Source organism: Urocitellus parryii, chromosome 13 (genome assembly GCF_045843805.1).
Source record: "Urocitellus parryii isolate mUroPar1 chromosome 13, mUroPar1.hap1, whole genome shotgun sequence".
Taxonomy (NCBI): Eukaryota; Metazoa; Chordata; class Mammalia; order Rodentia; family Sciuridae; genus Urocitellus; species Urocitellus parryii.
Window position 1 is genome coordinate 46,730,238 of NC_135543.1, and position 23,386 is coordinate 46,753,623.

General features: G+C 42.3%; 2 protein-coding genes across 2 annotated transcripts in view; one reads left to right on the top strand and one right to left on the bottom strand.

The window, feature by feature from the left end:
• The window catches only part of Npc1 (NPC intracellular cholesterol transporter 1), a 49,713-nt gene extending 48,124 nt beyond the window's left edge, over window positions 1–1,589 (top strand). Inside the window, exon 25 of the mRNA XM_026388084.2 lies at window positions 186–1,589. Coding sequence (XP_026243869.1) covers window positions 186–268 — 83 coding nt within the window. The 3' untranslated portion in view covers window positions 269–1,589. The remainder of the gene's footprint in view (window positions 1–185) is intronic.
• On the bottom strand, window positions 784–21,294 carry Rmc1 (regulator of MON1-CCZ1). The gene is made up of 20 exons (XM_026388085.2): window positions 21,055–21,294; window positions 20,261–20,337; window positions 17,634–17,718; window positions 16,590–16,646; window positions 15,577–15,663; window positions 14,311–14,451; window positions 13,893–13,996; window positions 12,301–12,390; window positions 12,105–12,210; window positions 10,863–10,974; window positions 7,557–7,601; window positions 7,258–7,311; window positions 5,765–5,893; window positions 4,853–4,959; window positions 2,790–2,909; window positions 2,413–2,490; window positions 2,019–2,123; window positions 1,861–1,929; window positions 1,554–1,779; window positions 784–865 (listed from the first exon to the last, which is right to left on the bottom strand). The coding sequence occupies exons 1-20, from the start codon at window positions 21,154–21,156 to the stop codon at window positions 786–788; spliced, it is 1,974 nt and encodes a 657-aa protein (XP_026243870.2). The 5' UTR covers window positions 21,157–21,294; the 3' UTR covers window positions 784–785.
• Between the last annotated feature and the right edge of the window lie 2,092 nt (window positions 21,295–23,386).

Genomic DNA, 23,386 nt, shown 5'->3' on the forward strand with positions numbered 1-23,386 from the left:
TACTTCTGTGACTACTATATCTTGTAGAAATGTCCCCTGGTTGAAAGGACAACATTATTATTTGCCTTATACCTTTGTAACTGAGGGACTTTTCTCTATCCCTAGGGGACAGACTATCGCAATCCAGTATAAACTATCTCCTTTTCTCCTGAAGAAATAACAAATATTATTTCTCTCTTTCATAGGCCCATCAGTAAATAAAGCCAAAAGTCGAACCACCCAAGATCGGTACAAAGGCTCAGAGCGAGAACGACTCCTAAATTTCTAGCCTTCTTCGAGGGTTTGTGACTTTGAACTGTGTCAAGGGGTCGGTCTGTTTACCACTGGACAGTAACTGCATCGTCAAGACTGAGCTGAACACCCGGTGTTCCAGGCCTGGGGCTGTTGAACAGAGCTTCAGATGTCCTGCTTTTAAACTCAGGAATGTGCATGTGACTTGGTGACTTGTGAAGCAGTATTATGAAATCTGAAGGGACCTTTGGGACACTAAAGCCTCCCCCACCCCCCACCTAGTCCTTCAGGAAAGAAACCTCATGTTTGACAAGAAGAATGACACGTAGGGTAACTGTGAATGTGATCTGCTCATGGACACTGTTTGAAGGCCAATCTACACACTGGCTCCTTTTTTGGGGAGTAAGCCATCATACACATTCTATACCATATTTTTAGTAACATTTGAGGATATTGTAGATATACTTTATTATGAAATTTTGTAGTTTAAAGAGCTTTATTAATGCAATAAATTAACTTTGTACACATTTTTATATATATATTAAAAAAAAAGCCTAGAATGTTGTAGGCCTCATTAGAGCTTGGTCTCCAAAAACCTGTTTGAAAAAAGCAACATGTTCTTCACAGTGTTCTCCTATGAAGGAAAACAGAGATTTAGTCACCACTAGGTGTGACAGGAAAGGAAAACAAGAGAATGTAGCTCACAGATTGTATACTGGGTTTTAACTTATTTTTCTTTAATAAAATACCTGTTTTCCTAACTTTTGGGGTTGCCCTTTCTACTACAGAACTAGTACCTTCATAATTCCTAGCAAGTCACCATGTGCTCAGATGAGCAGAAAAACTAAATGAAAGTGATTTGCACCCATTGTTGGGGTCAGTACCATCTTGCACTGGATGCTGAGAGAAAAGGTTGGCAGACCTAAATTGGAGTCTGTCCTAAGAAGAAATGTCTTAGATTTTATCACTATTTGGAGATGAGTTATTAGCCGGTGTTTCAAGGCTTACTAAAAGAATGCTTCCATTTTAGGCAAGAATCGTTTAAAACCCTTAGGCCACAGTTTGCTCTCTTGTTCCTGAATGTCTCAACCCAAAACACCTCTGCTGTGAGTTCCAAAGTGTAATTAATTCACATTAATTACACCCACGTGATGAATCCACAGTTTAGACCACAGGCTAGGTTAGCTGTTGTTAGGAACTTTCATTTCCAGAAAAGCTAACATAGGAATCCTCCTTACACAAAAGCTGCCCACCCACATTGGGTTCCTGCTACTACATGAGTCTACGGTTACCCCAGGTTTTCCCCTAGTAAGTGTACTCACCTGGTGTGAAATTAGGGTTTCCTCGTAAACGCTGGTTTCGCTGTTCAAAAAACCGAAATATAGTATAGAAAAGCATGTTGTCTTCGGTCTGCTTTGCAGCATCTAAAAATTTCCGTGCAGATATGTTGTCATGGCCACCAATGCCCCGGATAAACCTCAAGGCAGCTAATACCTGGTGTTTGGACAGAAGAACTTCTACTATCTCGTCATTGGCTGTTGAAAGTCGCTGGAAGGGAGAGAGAAGTGCAGATCAGAGCAAGTGACAAAAACACTTGTGCTGTCTGAAGCTGTGACAGACCTGCATTACCTTCAGCATATCCAGAGACAGCTGATGAGCAGGAGGGTAAAAACTCTCGAGGGACAGCAGCAGACAAGCCTGCAAGACAGTTTCAGACGAGCTTCAGTTGGAAGGTTAACATTTTAAGCTTTTAATCACAACAAGAATAAAAATCTGGTGATACACACCAAAGGTTTGGAGTCGCTGAGCACATGGTACTGCAGGAACTGGTGCAGCATGTAAAAGCGGTTGTGCTGGACAAGCGTCTTGATGACAAGTTCATGTAAGTAATGCTGGGAACAAAACAGAAGGACGTTTCCAGTGGCTTAACTATGACAGACGGGGCGCTGCCTGAGGACTGCAGGCAGCCACTGACTTGGGCAAATGTTTCAGTTATGACGAGAAATGGTTTCAACCCAACTTGACATTACACTTTCATTCCAACTCAACAATGGGGGATGTTCAAGTCACTCAAAGTTCTGTGTCAGGTATGCAGACCCTTCTAGTGAGTAAAATTGTCATCTAAGACTGAAAGTGCTTTTATTTAACTCCTCTTAGGATGACAAATGCCAATAAAGTTACCTGTACTGTAATCTGAAACTGGTTAAGAGAGCGAATATATTCCATCAGCACAGCTATCACAAATTTATGTGGCATCTCCTACAGAGAGAAGAGTGGATTTTTAAGCACCAGAATTAACAAAAGGAACTACATAAAACTCCTTTATCCTACCCTGTACTTGTGCCCAGAGTAAAATGGCCCAGTTTGGTTTTGCACTGATCTCAGAACCACATGAAGGGCAATTCCATCAGTTCTGATATTAGAAACCAAAGTACCAGCAAAGGCCATCACCCAAGGCGGCTCCAGCTAGCCCTAGTCAGAGTGTGATTTCTACTACTTCCCCACAACAACCCATTTGGAGAATTCTTGGTCCCAAAAAGGCTGAAAAGCTGTAGCACCTTATTTTCGGCGAATGCTGACAGCACATGGGTGTACATGTCAGACTGGTCCACCACAGCCTGGGTCCGGGTGGGCCTTTTGAGAGGCGGGTTGCTCCGGCTCTGCCCTGCTTCTACTGCCTAAAGGGATAAATCACAGGTGTTGATCTTATTAGCTGTCTTCTACAGAAATGGTACCAATTACAGTTAATCCCAAAAGAGTGAAATTCCATGATGGAAACCTAAGACAAGACAGAGGACAATTTCACTATTTAGAGAAAACTTCCTGTGCCAACTTGGGATGGTGGCAGGTCAGAGTTGATCATCTTGGAAATACTCAGGGTGGATCCATGGTAGGTGGAACTACATAAGCCTAAGTCACACTTTTCTCTTCAGATACATCATACTTTTTTTAATCTCTGAAAACTTTCAACCTCCTTAATATTCTTAATCCTGAACTATGGCATTTGTTAACTAATAAAAACAAAATGGCTAGCTTGTTTTATGAAGCTCTGACTGACAATAAAGGTTGCAATGAGAATATTGGGATCTTTTTTTTAAACTTTCTGTTTTGTTGTGATGCTAGGGATGGAACCCAGGACCTCATGCACATTAGGCAAGTGCTCTGCCACTGAGCTACACCCCTAGCCCAGTATATCGGATTTTTTAAAAATATTTTTTTAATTGTAGTTGACACAATATCTTTATTTTATTTATTTTTAATGCCGTGCTGAGGATCGAACCCAGCGCCTCGCACATGCTAGGCAAGCACTCTGCCACTGAGCCACAACCCCAGCGCAGTATGTCAGGATTTTTCTCGGGAAGCCCCAGCTCCCCAAATATGACTAAGATGGGAGAGACCATGCTGTGAGAAGTCCTTGACTATTTTGCCTCATGTTTCAATGCTGCATGTTCTGCAGTAGCTGTGGGTGCAGCCTGAGACCCCATATTTCTGTAGCTCCAGGTGCTCACCATCTCCAGTGAGTGGGCTGCACCCACAAATGCTGAGTCTGTGAAACCTGGTGGCCATGTAGGGAAGCCCAGAACTGCCATCTGGGGGCAGACCTTCTGACTGCCACAGCCCAAGACACCAACAGCAGAGGGGTCTGGGAAAGCTCAGCCATCCCTCGTGGCTGACGGGATGGGGCAGAGAGGTGATCCAGGCAGCCCGCCTCCTTGAACAGCCTGCTTCAGACCTGCTGCCCTTGAAGAGCTAAAGGGGAGTTCTGTGCGTGTTATTTAAAACCACTTCCAGCATTAGGACTAATCAGGCACTTGATGTGAAATAATTTCTCCTGCTTGTCCTAAACTTTTCTTTCTTGCTTCAGAAAACATGATGCACCAATAGTACAGTACCTGGTCATAAGCCATGTTGATTATTTCTAGCCCCTCACTACAAACTGAAAAGCATCAGTCTGCTCAGGATACTGACGGAATTCTAGGATAAATTTATTTTTGTACTTATTACATCCTAAAGCAAAAGGAAGAGGTGTGATAAGTAATGGAAACTGCATTTCTAATTGCTAAGACAAAGCTCTAGCAATGTACAAGGACCTGTTTATGTGTAAGATCAAAACATTGGTTAAAAAGCAAGGCAAAGGGCTGAGGCTGTAGCTCAGTAACAAAGCGCTTGCCTAGCATGTGTGAGGCACTGGGTTCAATCCACAGCACCACATAAAAATTAACAAATAAAATAAAGGCATTCTGTCCACATACAACTACTAAAAAAAAAAATTAAAAAAAAAAGCAAGGCAAAAATGAGATGGCACACTGCATGTCCTATTGCCACCCTGCCCTCTGCACACATCAAACCTCAGTGACTTTATGCTATCAAAATCTTGCATTTTAATGGCTGAGGAATTAGGGGGTTGGATTCGAGGTCTCACTCAAAAGCTCCTGTGTCAATGCAGGAATGCTCAATAAAATGATTAGATTGTGAAACAGCCATCTATACACTGAGACCTCTGAAACCATGAGCCCCAAATAAACTTTCCCTTCTCTAAAATCGTTCCTGTCAGGTGTTTTGGTCACAGCAATGAAAATGCTGACTAAAACAGGGCTTGGTTATAAAGTATCTAACTTACCATCACGTAACTCTGCTCAGCGTCCAGGTACTTTTTATACTCATGGTTGAGTTTATCAAACACAGTGGCTATCACAGGCAGTGTGGCTCTGTCTGACTCACTCAACACTGGAAAGAATACAATACAAAATCAAACCAACTATGTAATCTTTGGAATTTCAGCGTTTTGCTGATGACTCTTAATCTCAAAAGGTTGCTGATAACATTCTTTTAAAGGGCGTTCAAAGAAATGTTACATATATTTTTTAAATATTTATTTTTAGTTGTAGATAGACACAATATCTTTATTTTTATGAGGTGCTGAGGATTGAACCCAGGGCCTCACTCGTGCTAGGCAAGCATTCTACCACTGAGGCACAACCTCAGCCCAAAGAAATGTTAGAACCAGCAACTGAAAAATCTCGTAAAAAATAGCTAAGGCAAGATACTAGAAGATGATTTGGGGTTTGGGGTATTTTTTTTAAAGCTTTGAAATAGGGTTTCACTATGTTTTCCAGGCTGGTCTCAAATTCATGGGCTCTTCTGCCTTAGCCTCTCAAATACTGGAACCACAGGTGTGCACCACCACACCTGGCTCAGGACATTCTTCAAGCAGCAATATCTGCAGTTTATGACTCGGATTCTGGAAGATATTTGTTTTAACACTAGAGGTAAAGGGCCCACTCCATTGTGTATGCTCATTTTCAAGTCTGCTTTCATCTGGAACTATCAATTTTCTAGTCTTTTCTACTGAATTCTCTACAAACCATGTTTATTTCTCAGCCTATCCAAGGGATTACATAAGCAATCTTTCAATTAAAAAAACAAGTCTATAGGTTGTAGACCTTGTGTTACCTCCCCATAACGGGGAGGGTGGTGGCAGCACAAGCCTACTATGGGAACAAGACTAACAGAGGAGGATTCTTTAGCTTACTCTGTGAACAGACAGACAGGATGACCATCTTGCACTCCTTCCTCTGGAGAAGAAAGTCCATTAATCTTCCTTTATCTGGCAAGAGATTTACTATGGGCTGGAGTTTCACCTGAAGATTCCAGAGGTAACCTGGATTTTAAGAGGCAGCAAATTTAATGATATAGTACAAATCAGAATAAAAGTCCAACAAGTGGTAATCCTAAACACTCATGGAAAAAACACAAATATTGTTAATGGTCCTTTCTTTCTAACCAAAGTCAGGACACTAAGAAACACATCTGACAACAGAAGGACAGGTTATCAAACTTTCTGCATGCCTAAGCTGATCCCTTGAAAGCAAGTTCTACATTTGGAAGCATGTCAGTGGTGTATGTCCCTAAATATGGAGGACAGCAGGTCCTTAACTCCAAATAGGACCACAGTACCTAGCCCCTTTAAATGTTTCACATAGAAAAAGATGTTAACATATAGCATCAACATCACCCCAAACTTGGGTCACTCTGCAAGCTCTCAGTGGGATTTCATAACTCACTTATCAACCCTGATGTGTACTGAATGCCCCCCACTGCGGGCAGACAGGCCAGTGCAGTTTTTCTCAGTTGAAGTTCCACAGGAGAACAAAGCACTCATCAAAAATGACCAGAATGTGGGCTGGGATTGTGGATCAGAAGAGCGTTCACCTCACATTTGTGAGGCACTGGGTTTGCTCCTCAGCACCACATAAAAATAAAAGTGTCCACCTATAACTAAAAAAATAAATATTAAAAAAAATGACCAGAGTGGGCTGGGGTTGTAGCTCAGTTCTCATGCATGAGGCCCTGGGTTCGATCCTTAGCACCACATAAAAATAAAGATATAAAAATAAAATAAAGATATTGTGTCCATCTACAACTAAAAAAATTTTTTTAAATAACCAAAGTGGCCAGTTTCTCAACTGTCTTTAGGCAGAACAAAGCTAGTGCGATTATAGATGCCCAAGAGAAGCAAGTTCATGATACACAGGATGCACACAGCATCAGGGCTTTCTCCTTGAGAATCCCAGAAGACAGGAAATACACAAGTGACTCAAGACTAATATAGAAAGTTCTCTAAGGGAAAAAGACACAATATGATTACCCAGGAAGAGACAAGAAACCAGCTGAGGGAAGCTTCACCAGCAAGGTGAGAAAGGGGAATGGGCTTCTAGGCACACGTGGGAATGTTGGTGGGGGACAAGAATGGAGACCCCATGCCATGGTGTCTGGACTTATAGTAGGGGCCTGCTGCTTTAGTTGTTGCTTTAATTATTAAAAATAACATGGCTTGGGACAAAATGAATGCAGAGCAGAGAGCCGAGTATAAGCTGAAAACAACCCCATTCCCAAGGTTGAAGGAAAAGGTCATCTCTCAAAGATTCATGTCAAAAATGTCACAGGCTACAACTCTGAGGTTAAGTCAACGAGCACTATTTTCTTACATGATGATTGTCCTTGACTGTCTCCCCTGAGACATACCTTGGCTTGCACTGATAATGATGTCAGGTTGAAAGACAATCCAGGATGAAGAATCTACACATTATAGGAAATTCTAAATCGGGAAGAAATGTAAACAAAGGGGAAGCCCAGGTTCAGTTAGCACTGGCCCCCCTCCATGTGCTAATCTCACTCTACATAAGCCCCAAATGCTTAGGGAAGATTGCAGGGCCTTCTCCACAGGCGCCTTGGGCTGGTGGCAGGGATACTCCAGGACCAGCTGTAAAGAAGAGGCAACCACTGCCCGCTCTGGGCAGTGCCAAGGCCTTTGTAAAGGATACAGAGTTTACAGGGAACAGGAGACTGGCTGGTCACAGCAGCAGGACCTGCAAATTGAGAAAACACAGAGTGATGAAGCAGTCAGAAAATGCTGCAAACACTGTACTTAAGATGCAAAAGGTGACACTTTTTAAGGCCCTCAGTAAATGACTGTAGGAAAAGCACTGTCCTGTCTCACTGTAACACATAGGGAAGAAGAGGGAAGGAGTCGAGAACAATCCATGAAAATGTCTCCTCGGCAGACATGATGGCACATGCCTATAATCCCAGCAGCCTAGGAGGATGAGACAGGAGGATCACAAGTTCAAGACCAGCCTCAGCAACTTAGCAAGGCCCTAAGCAACTTAGTGAGACCCTGTCTCAAAAAAGGGGGGCGGGAGTGGGCACTGATGTGGCTCAGTGGTAAAGTGCCCCTGGGTTAAATCTCTAACACCAAATAGAAAGGGAGGAAGGGAGGGGGGAGGAAGGAAATGAAAGAATGAACAAAGGAAACAGAAAGAAAAGGTTTCCTCAAGGAGGAAAAACCATGTCAAGGCTTCATTCACAGTTTTAATGACCAAAGATGTCACCTTGCATACATACACATTAAAGAACTGAGAAACTGACCAAGGTGATTCAAAATCGAGTACCCAAATTCACTGTTTCAAATAAAAATGGTTTGTGATTTAATAATCTAAATAATCAGCTTGAATATCCACTGCACAGACTAGGCCCAGGCACAGAGAGCTGTCTGGGAAACAGATCTACCCAGATAACCCAAGCCTCACATGCTAGGGACTTGGGACAAACAGTTACCCTGTTCAGGTGTCATGTGGGCAGCTGTACAAACTAAATAGTTTGTAAACAGTTCTGTCTCCATAACCCAGGTACAATCAATCAGTGGGTGGGAAGGTGATGATTTTCAGTAGACCACACACTCTATTTTGGGGGAGAGCCCAGATGGACAGGCTTCAGCACTGGCTGGACCTACACCTGAACTGAGCCAATGGCCCTCAACACCACAGCACACTGATTCACGTGCCCCTGGGGAGAACTCCCTTGAGTGTTTTAAGTTCCCCAAATGATCCTAATGTGTAGTTAAATGGAGACCACTGGTTTAACAGGCCAAAATCAGAAGCAATAAAGGGTAGCTGACTCTTCCCCAAACTGTTGGTTACAAAACAGCCCATTCAGCTCTTGAATGAACCCCACCCCATGGTAGCACAGGGTGACATACAGAGTGTCAAGTCTGCCAGGGGCTCACAGATCAGCAGGAGACAAAATGAAGGGCCAGTAACCTCAAAACAAGCTTCCCCAACCCACAATCCCTAGAACTCCACAGACTCCACCGGGCTCTTGGATTCCTCCTAATGCTGGAGCTATTATTTTGACCATGCCTGCCACTTGTTTTATCAAAATGAGCCAAGGAACACCCAACGGACTAGACCTTAACAACTGGCTCGGAGCTGAAGATTTTAAATATTTCAAGCGATTTTTCCCCCGAATTCACCAGTACTTACTTTCATGTTAATTGGGCAACAGATATAAGCTAATCATCTGAGACAATCTATTCTTTTAGTGCAAACATAATTACCCAGGGAAAACTGAGATGCAGAAAAGAGGTGAAAGACCCAAATATCTGAGAGAACCAGCTTCTTCTTCTAGACCATGCAGGAAAGCAATTAAGCTTTTGGCTGATCAGCAGGATGGGCAGGTGACCCACAGGTGCTTTCACTAAACTACCACCCACCATGAGCTTGACTCTCACTCTTCCTTGGGAAAAGCAGGAGTGCAAGGCAGTCCAACCATGGGATGCCACCTCACAGGTGTTCCTCTTAAGAACAAAACCCGGCCACCAGAGTCCCAAACATGAGCTGTCAACTATGGTTTACATTGAGACTTTGACTACTAACTGTGAACTCCAATCTCCCTTTAAAAGAAAGCAGAATACTGTCTTAAGTTATTGAAATAAATTTGCTTTGGGAGCAAGCAAAAGCTGGTTCTTTCCCCTTTTTCTGAAATTCTGACTCCCTTCGGACTTCTTCCCCCTGAAGCCAGAATAGAGAGGCAGAAAGGCAAGGGTCAGATCCCCAGAATGGAGGAATTGAAGCATTAATTCCTTCAGAGTCCTTCCTCCACCCTATCAAGATAACCAGCCCCAGCTCTAATCTTTTGCTTTTAAAGCAACCAGTTCCAGGAATTGCCCCTCCCTGCAGGGAGTTATAAAGTTGTTAATTAATGTGTCCTGGGCTGCTCCATCCAGCCCTTTCCTCCCCTCTACCCCAAATCCATCTGCTTCTCACCTTTTGGCCATCCCACCAAGCACCTCCTAGGCCTAGTCACGTACACAGGAAGGAGAAAGATAAGAGGAAGAGAGCAGGAAAACAAAGGAAGCCTAAGACATAAAAAGGCGGAACACCTTGCTTCTTGGGATACCAGGATATCAGCTATGGCCCTCTTCTCCCTCCCAGGAGAAATCTGTTACCCCTTTTTAAGTAAACCCTGCTTTATGTGCTTGCCTCCTCGTGCTTCTCTAATGTTCAAACTTCAACATTTGAAAGGAGCAGAACTCGTCACAGGTAACCGGCAGTATCACACCAACCTTTCTGGGCAAGAGGACAACCGATTTGCAATAAACCAAGAACCACAGCTCTAAGTTCTTATTGTTAGCACTGATCACAAGAGAATGCGGGTATTATAACTAGTGACACAGAATGTGAAAAGACAGGGAAGAGTAACCCCAGGTTAAAATAAGAGCCATCAGCAGCCCAGTTTAATTGCAGGATTACAGAGCTTAGGCAAAGAGAAAATCTTAAGTGGTTATCAACATTAAAAAACCTTTCAGCTCCAATGCATAATCACAATTCTCCATTTTAAAACTCAGGGAAGAGAAATCATTCTATCTCCTTCAAAGGAAAATATTCTTTTCACAACACAATTTTAACTTATGCAATTATAATAAGTTGTATTCTTTTTAAAGTAGAACAGACTGGCTGGAGGTATGGCAAGTGTGAGGCCCTGGGTTTCATCCCCAACAGTGGAGGAAGAAAATATAACAAACGTCCCTCCCCAAAAATCACACTGACTGAGGAATCCCTGTGTATTCCTCAAAACTTTTTTTTTCTTTTTGAGATGGAGTCTCAGTAAGTTGGCCAGACTGGCCTCAAATCCACAATCCTCCTGCCTCAGTTTCCCAATTAGCTTGGATTGTAGGTGTATGTTACCACCCCACCCCTCATCCCATCTTGAACATGACTCCCAGAGATCACAGCAAGAACTAGAGTACACAGGGAAATAGCAGCACAGGCCTCTCACAGAATCCACTTCACCTGCCATGGGAATCTGATAGGGCTGGATCGATCGAGCTGGAAGCACAGGGTGATGGAAGGTAACCGTGCCATCGAACTCTCCCCGCAACTTGATGTCAAATATCACTGAAGTCTGGGGTGGAGACAAAGGAAGCATTACATCCAATCATTCCAGGTGAGTTTCTTTCTTTTTTTTTTTTTTTAATAAGTATTTTTTTTTTAAGAGAGAGTGAGAGAGGAGAGAGAGAGAGAGAGAATTTTTAATATTTATTTTTTAGTTCTTGGCGGACACAACATCTTTGTTGGTATGTGGTGCTGAGGATCGAACCCGGGCCGCACACATGCCAGGCAAGCGCGCTACCGCTTGAGCCACATCCCCAGCCCTCCAGGTGAGTTTCAAAGTCTGTGTTTGCATTCTATCGCTTCAGGCTAGTTCTAATTTGAGGAGGAATCTGCCATTAACACCACAACTTTCTTTTCCACTTTTACCTCTTCTCACAAATACTTCTTGCACTTATGGCAAGCTTCCTTTAAGAGCTCAAAGTGATTGTTTTTCTTTTTTTCATTTTGGGCTACTGGTGATGGAACCTAGGGCCTGACGCACTCTATCATTGAACTATATCCCTAAACCTTTTTTTGTTTTCTTTTGTTTTGAGACTAGGACTAAGTATCTCAGGCTGGCCTCGAAATTTTGATGCTTCTGCCCCGGCCTCCAGAGTAGCTGGGATTATAGGTATGTGCCACCACTCCTGGCTCAAAGTGATTTCAGCAAGTCTTTAACTTGAAACATCTCCAGGAAGGCAAGGGAGGGAAGTGGCTTGTCTACACCAGATGCCCTGGTAACAGCCTACAAGCAGGCAGGCCTCACTTCAGATCTCTTGGGCCCACCGCCTGAAACCACGACTGCCAGGCTCTATCATCTGGGCCCACACAGGGGTGCAGAGGTCATGGATGCACACCCCTCTGCGGTTCTGCAGGTAACTCTCAGCTGGCTCGACCAAATAATTGTTCCAAAGGTCAAATCTCATGTGTTATTTTCTGCACTAGTTTTTAATTATCCTTAGTCAACTGTCAGGGGAATCACTTTTTTCTAAACCATTTACAATATCAAACCTCTTTCCACCTAGAAGACCAAAAGTTAAAGAGCATAAAGAGCACTTTCTAGTCCTTATTCAGAAGTTTTGCCAATTTTTACAGTGCTAAGTTTTAATCAGCTCTAACCTGTATACACACAGATCAGATTCCCCAGAAAAAAACTCATACCTCTGTATCCTGATGATGAACGACTACCAGGTTGTCCACCACGTTGAGGGCAAACTTTCCCGTCCTGTTTAACTTTAATATGTGCATCTTTTTACAGGCACCCTCTCTGTAGGACAACAGAATAATCAAAAAACAGAGCAACAGGCTTTACTTCATTATTTCAAATCAGAGAAAGAGGAAAGAGTATGAAATGTACCGTGGTAAATGATACAAGACCACCTCTGCTCCCGTGCTATTGGAGGTCCGAGAATGATGTCGCAGGAAGAGAACATAAAGCTGCCCATATCTAATCAGAAGACAGACATGAGTCACATTTTTGCCATTTAAAATTTCTTCCTTATAAATGCTGAATTATGCAGTCATAGTTAAATAAACTGTGAGAACTCACTTAATAAGACGATTTTGCAGCCAACAAAAATGTTTACAAAGAAACTGCAGTTAATGACACAAAGCCTATCATAAGCTTCAGTGGAGAAGGGAATGCAAAATTAAATAAATATGGTTTGATCACAACCTTTCAAAAGAGAATCATAAATCTAAACAGAGTTCAAAAGTATTAGGAAGGGATACTTGCTGTTAATAGCTATCCTTGAGTGGTAATAAGCTATGGCTACTTTCATTTTCTATCTTTGCTTTCCAAGTTTTATATAATGAGTACATATTCTTTAGTAATAGGAAAATATAATTACTACTCATTTTAATTATCACCTAATAAATGTCGTTGTGAGCAGCTCCTGAATGCAAATTTCTAATACACTGGTTAATACCACACTGGGCTTGCCACATGGATGAGGAGGAAGCTGAAGGGACAGGGAATGGTCTCCAGACCCACTTCATCCAAGACTGCTCTCACTTTATCTGTTTTCTAAACTGGGATGCCAAAGAATAGTATGTTTAAAAAAAGAAAAGAAGAAAAAGCATGCTACTATTTAAAAATTTTTAAGTTTAGAAACCCACAGAAGAATCAAATACTTTAGAAGCAAATTTTTTAATAACTGTTGAATTATGGATATGGGCATGCAGAGAGTTCTTTGTATCTGTTTCCATTTTTGTGTTTGAAATTTTCATTACACAGCTTAAAAGTGAGATATGTTTTTCTAAATGAAAATATACCTTCCTATATCAATAATTCATTTCCATGTTTATTAGATGAACAGATTTTTATATTTAGACCAATTATATTTTAGCTACAAAAAGTCCTTGTTAGACTTTAACTCACAAACTAAACAAGAAAATCTAAAAGATAATTAAAAAATAAATTGGGCTCGATGTGGTGAAACATGCCTATAATCCTAGCTACCTGGGTGGCTGGGGCAGGAGATCACAAATTCAAAGCCAGACTGAAGAACTTAGTGAGACCCTGTCTCAAAATAAAATTTTAAAATATCTGGAGATGTATCTGGGTTCAATCCCCAGTACTGAAAAAAAAATTTTTTTTTTGATGTATCTGACTAGAGAGGTGAAAAAACCTTCCCTAAAATCAAAAAGCTAGTAAAAATTTAAAAGAAAATCCAAAGATTTTCTATATTCATAACATCTAAGTAGTACATGTCATAGAGAGTCCTTATGAGTTCAAAGGGTCCTTTCCTTGAGAAAAGGTCACTACTGTCATGCTCAAAACACACTCCTAGGACTGGGGATATAGCTCAGTTAGTAGAGTGCTTGCCTTACATGCACAAGGCCCTGGGTTCAATCCCCAGCACCAAAACAAAAACAAAAAATATACCACATTCCTATTATTTATGTAACTAGAAGCAATTACAAGAAGAAATTGTCTCAAAGACCTACATGGTCGCCATTGCAATGTCTCTTTCAGAAAGGCTGAGCTTAGTTGACTTTGGTGCAGCGGGCAATTCAATCTCAAACTTGGGCAGCTTTGACATAGTGCCAGCCTGTTTAGGGAGAGAAAGTTTTAGGAAAAGCTTATTAAACTTCTTCAATGTTTTTTCTTTTCCTACATTTAATCAATGAAATGAACCCAATCTTTCCATCCTTTCCAATGGCCCACTCCTGTGTGCTGTACTCACAGCTCCACAAGAGTAAATCTTTCTTGGAGTTGATGAGATGGTGTAGGGTGCCCTCTACTGGCCATAGTGGTGAGGCTTGTGTTAGAGGAACTTGCCCCTTTAAAAAGGGACCCATTAGGACATAAGAACAGGGTAGGAGTGGGGAAAAGGAATTTTTTTAAGGGGGAGCTTAATCTTACCCTAAAATAAAAAGGCTGAAGAACATTTTCAAGAACTGTGGTAGACAGCAGAATCACAGCGCTTTCGGGACAGTACATGTACCAGTTCACATTGATATTATGGCTCTTCAGGAGTTTCAGACTCCGTTTTTCAGGCAGTACCTGAGGCAAAGTTCAAAACACAGAATCTTCATTTTAAAAACAGAAAAGTATCAGAAGATGATACAGTAAATCAAGGAAGATAAAATTCACAAAAAGCCCACTGAACTAAATAGAAAAATGTCATTTGTGTTTATTACAGCTACTATTCTTGGAACCCTATGCTCAATGCTTTTCATACTCATCTACTCTTCACAACCCTGGGGAAGTGGACATCATTAGCTCTTTGTAACAAATGAGAAAATAAGTCTCAAAGAAGCTAGGGAGCAATTTAATAAAGCAATTTTAGCCTATCAGGTTGTTTCAATCCAAAGTCCATGTCGGAGCCTCCACACGCCTGGGGCACCAAGCACCAAAGAACAAGGAACAAGGAAGTCCTCACTCATCAAGGAAATTATCAAAACACACTGATACCCCCAGAGCCCTGCATATTAGGCCAGTCACCACCCGGCCTGCAGCAGCTCTGCCTTCTGTCTGATCTTATCTCCACTCCAGTTTGCACTAGACTTCCCTTTTCTAACTGAAGCATTTATGAGACTCTGAATGTAAATGCAGTAATTTACATTCAGATACATAATGATACATAAAGAACAGTATACAGAGCTCACAAAACATGCTTATGGAGAGAAGTGGTAAAATAAACTGTAGTATATCTACACAGAACACTATTCAGTCAGAATAAAATACAGAAAGGTTGGAATATGGATCAGTATAAATACTTGCCTACCATGAGTGAGGCCCTGGGTTTAATCCCTAGCATCACAAAAGAAAAAAAAAAAAAGACACAACATGAAAGATGTTACTGCTATGCAAAAAAAAAAAAAAAAAAAAAAAATCCAGCTGTAAGTTTATAGACAATATTCCCTTTGTGTAAAAAAAAAAAAAAAAAAAAGAAAGTACGTGTGTAGAAAAACATGCATGAGAAAAACATGCATGTCCATCATAATAGTTATTTCTAGGGATGATGGGGATTCTACTTTCTACCCATAATTAAGAGAAAAATTAAAAACATATGCAAGAGAGACTAATGCTCTAGAATCTCAAAATTTCTCTTTAGTGCTGAATTCAAAAGGCTGCCAAATTGCTATCACCCTCTTCTCCAGCAAACATAAATGATAAACCTAATACCTGGTAAAATTCGATTCCTTGATCTGTTATGAAGACAATTTCAGTAGAACTAGTCCAGCAGAATCCTAGTATGTTGGCATTCTTGGTCTGAAAATAATAAAGTTTTCATTTACTTATTTATTTAATAAGAAAGGCATGAGTAACTTTCTTCAAAAACTTAAATTTAAGTGCTCTGCTGTGTGTATCACTCTTTAATGGAAGTTATCTAGAAAGCTTACTTACTAACAAATCAAATTTTCTTTTAAATACAGCTTTCTGTGATATTTGCCCATAATATATCAAGACCCTAAATCTTCCTTAATTCCTTTAGTCATAAGAACAGAGGAAGCCTGAGTTTTGTGAAAAAAATAACTGACCAGAGCTCAGAGACATCAAGTTCATCAAATAGCATTGATATTCACACACAGAACAACTATAGAACTGGGAGGGGTTACATGCCGATGCCTCTTCCTGTTGAGGAGCCCACCCTGAACTCCATTAACAAAAGAGTTCCAAAGATGCACAAAGCCATTCCCCATGCATTAGAGGCATTGGTTAGTTTCCCTTGTGCAATGGACACTGAGTTAAGCCTCCTCCGGCCTAGTTTATTATACTCAGCAAATCTAATTAACATGGATTAGAATCTCCATCTGGGAAAAAACAGCAAGCATAAGGAAAGCAGAAAGAACAATAAACTGAGGAAAGAAATAGTGGGAGACAGGAAAAAATTCCTCCCCCAAAACCTCCAAAGGAGGCACATGCCTGCCAGCAGTGTGGAAGCCCAGGACCCAAACAGCCACTAACAAGGCTGCGGGTAACAACTGTCACCCATTCACTCCTCTCAACTCCACTTGACACATGAAGAGACACATTTTCAAAACTGGGAAAACTGTCCAGTGTCCTAGAGGAAACTCCTGGCCAAGCTCAGCATTTCCACAAGCCTGATTCCAAGATGGTGCCTCCACCACCTGCTCACAGCTCTCCACCCACAACCCACAGCCAAGGCCACCAGGTGAGGAAAGAACCACCCATACCTTGCACTCTTGTGTGTATTCCAGCTGAGAGTTATCAGGGATAAAATTACAAAAATCCTGTAAGAAAAAAATAAATAGGGAAAAATTTGGATTGGGCAGCATACTGCTAACCTACTTGACATTCTATAAGATAAATTGAAAAAGCTAATTAAATTTTAAAACTTATCAGAAAATAACAAATACTCAAAATTAGAAAGATATAGAGAATAATGTGGATAATCTGCTTTCTTAAAAACAGCAGGTTTATCATTCAAATAAAAAAAAGTCTATCTAATTATTTAGTTACGAGTTTAGAAACTGATTTTCAAATTCATTCCTCAAATGGGAAATGTCAGAGAAATGGGTTTTACAAGAGGCTTCCCAGAAATTCCAACAATGAATAGTGATTGAAGAGATAAGGGCAGGATTCTGCCGGTCTTTCCTGAGAGCTTTTCCTCTACTTCACAAGGTCAATGGTGAAGTGCCAAGAAGCTGCTCCACTAGAAATATCTGTTCCTATTGGACCCCAGCATTCAGCAATGAAAGAAATAAACACAGCAACCCAGATAAGGCCAATATACCAAGAAACCAAAACCATTCCTCACATAGTCCATGCTGCTAGCTACCAAACAGCACAAAAACGCAGGAAGTTTCAAATTACTTTTAAAAAGATCTTAAGTCAAAAATGTCAGATTCAGGGCTGGAGTTGTGGCTCTGTGGTAGAGTGCATGCCTAGCATGTGTGTGAGGCACTGGGTTCAAACCTCAGCACCACATAAAAATAAATAAGCATATTGTGTTCATCTACAACTAAAAAAAAAATTAATGTGAGATTCATTTATCTACTCAAATCTATTTCTTACTTGTAAAAAAAAGTTTCCTTTAAACACTGCAATTTTGCAATTCCTCTCTTCCAACTGGTTTTTTGTTTTTTTTGTTTTAGTGATGGGGATCAAATCCAGGGCTTTGAGCATGCTGGAAAGGCACTATCACCAAGCTACACCTCCAGCCCCTAATGTACTTGTAATGTTCTCTTTTTAACGCTATTTTTAAAGATATGTCTTACCACAGTCTTTGAAGTCCTCTGGACAGCCAGTATCTTATTTTCTAAGGAAAACTTAATGCACTTCACTTCTCCTTTGTCATCCATTCTTTAAGAAAGAATATGTTAAAAGTTAAATTAAACAACTAAATTCTGACTACTGTCATGTACTGGGAAAACAAAAGACAAGATAAATATTCAGAAGGTAGCAAATTCTCGTTGAACATTAGAAGTATGTTGTTGAAGCTGTCAGTAGTATCTTTTCAAACAATAAAATTTAACTGGTGACAACTTGCTAGAGAAGCTTACAGTATAATGGACAACAAGTGACTGAAGAATTAGGATCACATGTATTTGTCACCTGAAATGTAGTTTAGATATAAATAAATACATATGAGCATACAGTAAACTTCTCCACAAATACGGCCTTCTATCCCCATCATTCTTATGGCAATGCTGTCAGAAAGTCCACTGGGGTCCCACTCAATACACAACCAAAGTAATGCACTAGACAGCTCAACCTCCAGACTCTTATAACTCTTCAAACCACACTAAAAAGAGAACTCAAGGGATGGATTACAGACAGGCACAAGGAAACTTTGGGGGTATGGACATGTCTATTGTCTTGGTTCCATGGGTGTACACATGTGAAAACTTATCACACTATATACCGTTATGATGTGGATATGAGACATCCCCTGAAAGTTCCTGTGTTAATGCAGGAATATTCAAAGGTGCAATGGTCAGATTATGAGAGCTGCAACATAATCAGTTCATGCTAGTTTGAATGGACTGGGTGATAACTAGAGACGGGTGGGTCATGGCTGGAGGAGGTGGGTCACTAGGGGTGTGCCCTGGAAGGGTTCCTCTTCCTGCAGCCCCTTCTTCTTCCTCTCTCTGCTGCCTGGTCAGCCATGAACACAGCAGCATTTCTCCACCACGCCCTTCTGCCATGATGCTCTGCCTTCTCTTGGGCTCAGAGCAATGGAGTCAGCCAACCATAGATTGAAACCATGAGCCCAAAATAAACTTTCTCTCCTCTATGTTGTTCCTGTCAGGTATTTTGGTCACACCAACACAAAGCTGACACATATACAGTAAATATGAACAGTCTATCATGGGCCGATCATACCTCAATAAAGCTCTTTAAAACAAAACAAAAAAGCAAAAAAGTTCAACTCCATACCTTCCCCCTCAAGCTCCTCAGAGCTTCCAAATCTAGACTATCATGGGCGGCTCACTTTCCTTTTCTTCATTGTGCCGACCAAGTCTCACCAAGGCCTTTCTAAGCATGCCCTGTTTCCCATGCAATGGAGGTAGCATCTGGGATACTGGTCTTTGCAAAACCTGGCTTAGCCAATCTCCTTTGTCTCTCAGTGGTATCCCTGCCTCTGATGTGCTTCCAAAATAATCCAGATTCAAGAATGTGAACAGTGTGATGTTTCCAAACACTGACGGGATCACATCACACCTGACCTGATAAATTTTCAGTAACAAAACAAAGCCCTGATTTCACAGTGGAATATATAAGGTTCAAAGCTGGCTTTTGCCAGTGGTCACACCACTACCATTTCCCCTTCCCCACACTCTAACCTGCAATTACACAGATGTGGGGTCCCCAAAACACCCAGAGTTTACACATGGTGTTCTCTATCTAGAAGGCCTCTCCACTTCACCTACAAATCATCCATTCAAACTTTAAAGCTTTATCCAAAGGCTGCCTCCTCTCTGAGAACACCCCTCTACCTCCCCAACTAGTGGTACCCTAGCCCATCCCCAAATCAAAGTCACATCTTCTGTGTGTTCCCACATTCTGAGAACTCTTATTGCACTTATCATAGCATATAGTACTGTGCCCTCTCTTGTCTCCCACATTAAAATTTATGAGTTCTCCAAAAGGAGCCAGGCTAATTCAAAGTCCTCACTTGCTTGGTGCCTAGCACAAGGGCTGCCATCAGTGTTTGCTGAACAAATGCGGATAAAAGAAAAAAGAGAAAAAAAAAAAAAAAAAAGGTCCACTGCTTTCTACCTCAAAAACAGTTTTCCACTAACAAGCCAACTGTAAAATTTTTTTTTAAAAGTCATCACCAAATTGAGGGCCGACATTGTATTTTCTTCCTCTGTAATCACAGGAATTAAGGTGACTGAACAGTTTGTCACCCAACTGAGACATTTCTGAAAGTTGAAAAGGGCTGCTGTTAATCACACCAGCTCAACTTGTGTAAACTGGGACATCCAATCACATTAAGTATAGTGGAAGCCATGATTTTCTTACAGTACATGAGAAACATGAATGTCCTCCATCCACCAAACACTCTAAAAAAAACCTGGGCTAAACAGAGTAAGGAAGTCCCCATGCTACCCCCAACTAACGGGAAATGAGTGCATCCATGCACTGACTTGAGGAAGTAGGTGAACTACTTTCGGAGTATTTGGTTCCCACATAAAGGGCTGCACAAACTTCACTCTGACAGATCTAATATGTAGTACCAAGATTGCTCACAAGTGTCTGCTTCCCTCTCCCATCCACCTCCATACACTCCAGACCTCTTAGGGAATGCAAAGATAAAATCAGGTAACAACCTTTTGAATCAGATAAACACCATTGTGTTTACATGTGGAAATTATTCAGAAAATGTCAATACTGTTACCTAAATGAGATGGGATTCCTATCATCTGGGCCTTTAACTACCACCCCAGTAGCACCACCTGATCGAACAGCAAAAACCTGAGAGGGAAAAGAAACGATATTAATAGTCTGAATTTTGAAAGGATCTAGACTCATAATACCAATTTACCAATGATTACTTCTGCTATACCCCATCCTGGATTAAATTAAACTAACAGGCAGCAAATCAAGATGCTTGGAGGGTCACACGAATTTCAAGAAACAAGAGACTAGAAACCCTGGTGATCACAGATGACACTGTCAAAAAGTGAGACCAAAAAGACTCCCATTCCTAGTGTTTCCCACGGTGCAAGATCGCAAGATCGGGCTGAGTGCCTGAGGCTCCAAATCTGAAGCCCGTTTGTGCACTGGCTCCGCTGATGCACTTAAATACGGTCTTTGCTCCCTTAACAGAATTTCAGGGGCGGGGAACGAAAATCTCTAAATTCTTGACTGCAAGTATACAATGGCAAATAAAACAAAAGGTGGCTGGAAAGGACTGGCGTGCTGAATACACTAGCCAAGGGGCCACTGGGCGGGTGGCGCTGGATACGGATCCATTCTTGTGATCCCCTGCTAGGACACCTGGCAGCCGGGCGAGGTGGCGCCGGTCCCTCCGCCCACCCACTGGAAAGGACGGGCGCGGGGACCGTGGGGGAGGCCCGGGCCTGGTCCATGACGCCCGGGTTCGGCACGCCGACAGCCCCGCGGCACCGGCACAGCGGGCCGCACCCGGCACCCGACCGCGCGGGGAAGAAGGGCGCCAGCCGCCCGGACCTGCTTGTTGGCCTCATCGAAGAAAACGCAGTTGACCGGGTTCGCCTTCTCGAACTGCACCGGTCGCTCGCACAGCTCTAAATAGTAGTCCTCCTCGCCCATGGCGGGCGCCGCCGCGGCGGCTGGGGGTCCGGAGACGGCCGCCAGCGTGGAGCCGGGCGAGCGGCACCGTGGCGGGGTGCGTGGGGCCGGGAAAGTCAGGCCGGGACAGAGACGGCGGCGATCCCGGGCCGGCTGCGAGGCTGCTTCCTGGTGCCACGCCCCCACCACTCCCACCACGTGACCACGGCCTTCAGCACTTAAAACGGCCACTTCCCGAGGTGGGGCCCACCTACCGTAACCCCGCCCGGGCGCGAAGGGCTCCTCCCCTTTCCTGGCGGGAGAGCAGTCCTGTGACCTGGAGGTTTGCCCTCCGATGCCGCTAGCCCCGGTCTAAGACTTTCCAGGGGATTTACTATGCGCAGCCTGTGCCAGGGTTCCTGCCTCTGAGAGATGTTAGTAAGAGAGATGATCCGAGAGGCTGGCTGTGAGCTTGCAGCAGGGATGCAATCTAATTTAAATCACAGGTCAGCAAGCCCTTTTTTTAATATGGTTAAAAAAACCATAAAATTTACCAGTTTATCCCTTTAAAAGCATACGATTCAGTAGTGTTAAGCTTAGTTACAATATTGTGAAACAGATCTTCAAAACTTTTTCATCTTGCAAATCTGAAACTCTACCCATTAAACAACTCTCCTTTTCTCCCTTCTCCCAACCCTATTGTCTGTGAATTTGACTGCTTTGGGTATAAGCGGAATTTTGCAGTGTCTTTTGTGTCTGGCTTTTTTTTTTTTTTTTTTTCACTTAGCATAATATCCTCCAGGTCTATCCATGTCTCCATGTTGTAGCGTTTCCTTTCTCTTCTTTCTTTCTTTTTTATACTAGGGAATGAACCCAGGGCCTCCTACATGATAGGCTAGAGCTACACCCCCAACCGAGGATTTCCTTCTTTTCAAAGGCTTCATAATATTCCATTGTGTGTATACACCCATTTACTTTATCCATTTACCTACTGATGCACATTGGGTTACTTCCATCTCTTGACTATTATGAATAATATTATGAACTAGGATGTGCAAATATCTTTGCTTTTATTTCTTGAAGGTATGTGCCCAGAAGTGAAATTATTGACTCATGGTAGTTCTGATTTTCAGAGAGCCATTTATGAGTGGCTTTGACTGGAGAAGCAGGGGGGGAGGGCAAGCTCTTCCTTCAAGGAATAGAACAGAAGATAGAGGAAGGAGGAAGAGAGGGGTCATGGATGGCCCCCGTTTCTATTCTTAACTGACAAATGGATTTGGAAACTTGGAAACTTTGGCAGGGAATTAGGACAGATTAAGAGTTCCATTTTGAACATGTGAATCTGAGAGAAATGACAACTAGACAGATGGAGCTATGGATCTGAAACTTACTAGAGAAGTGACAGGACAGGAATTACAAGACTTCTCCCCTGGATCTCAGTCTCCCCCACCAGGACCACAAGCCACAAGTTGAAAAATCATTAACTGGGTACCCTTCTCTGCAGCCACACCCTGCCGTCCCTCCAGCCAGTCCTCCCTTCCCTCATCAGCTTCAATTCCATTTTCCTCCATTCTGATATTATTTCTGCCATTACTTTAATGTCCTTCTCCTCTGTCTTTGTCACACTTGTCTGGCAGAGCCTTAGTCCTAGATGAGCTCCACCACCTGCTTTCTCCATAAAGCTCCTGGAGGAACCACACAATAGGGCTGAAGACACCTGAATGTCAGATGGGCTCTCAGTCCTGACTGGCTCTCCTCTTTATCAACTCTCCCCCTCATTCTTTGCAAGGACATTCCAAGCCTTATGTTGCTTCTATTTTTGAAGAACTTTCAGCCATCACATGGAGCTGGAGTTTTGCACCAATTGCACAGGCCACCACGGATACTCTCTCTTTTCCTGACCCTCCTGCTGTGGAAGAAAAACAATTTGCCCTACCTGAGGCTAGAGCCAGCAGCACCTCTTTGAATCCATTCCTCATCTTCTCAGAAACTGAAGAGTATTGATCATCCCTTCTCTCTTGTTTATTTACCTCTCTCCAAATCCTGGCTGCTAGAAATGGCTTTCAATTTGCTCATCCTTTTTCTCTTAAACACAAAACAAAAGCTAACTGAAAACCAACACAAAGAACTTCCCTGAAGCACATCCCTCCCCAGCTCTCATGCCTGCCTCTCCTTCATAGCAAATAGCAAGCAGCGTGGACCCATTTCCCTTGTTCAGCCCTGATGCCCAAGGACGGGCCATCAACTGAGGATAGAAATTTGGAGACAAGAG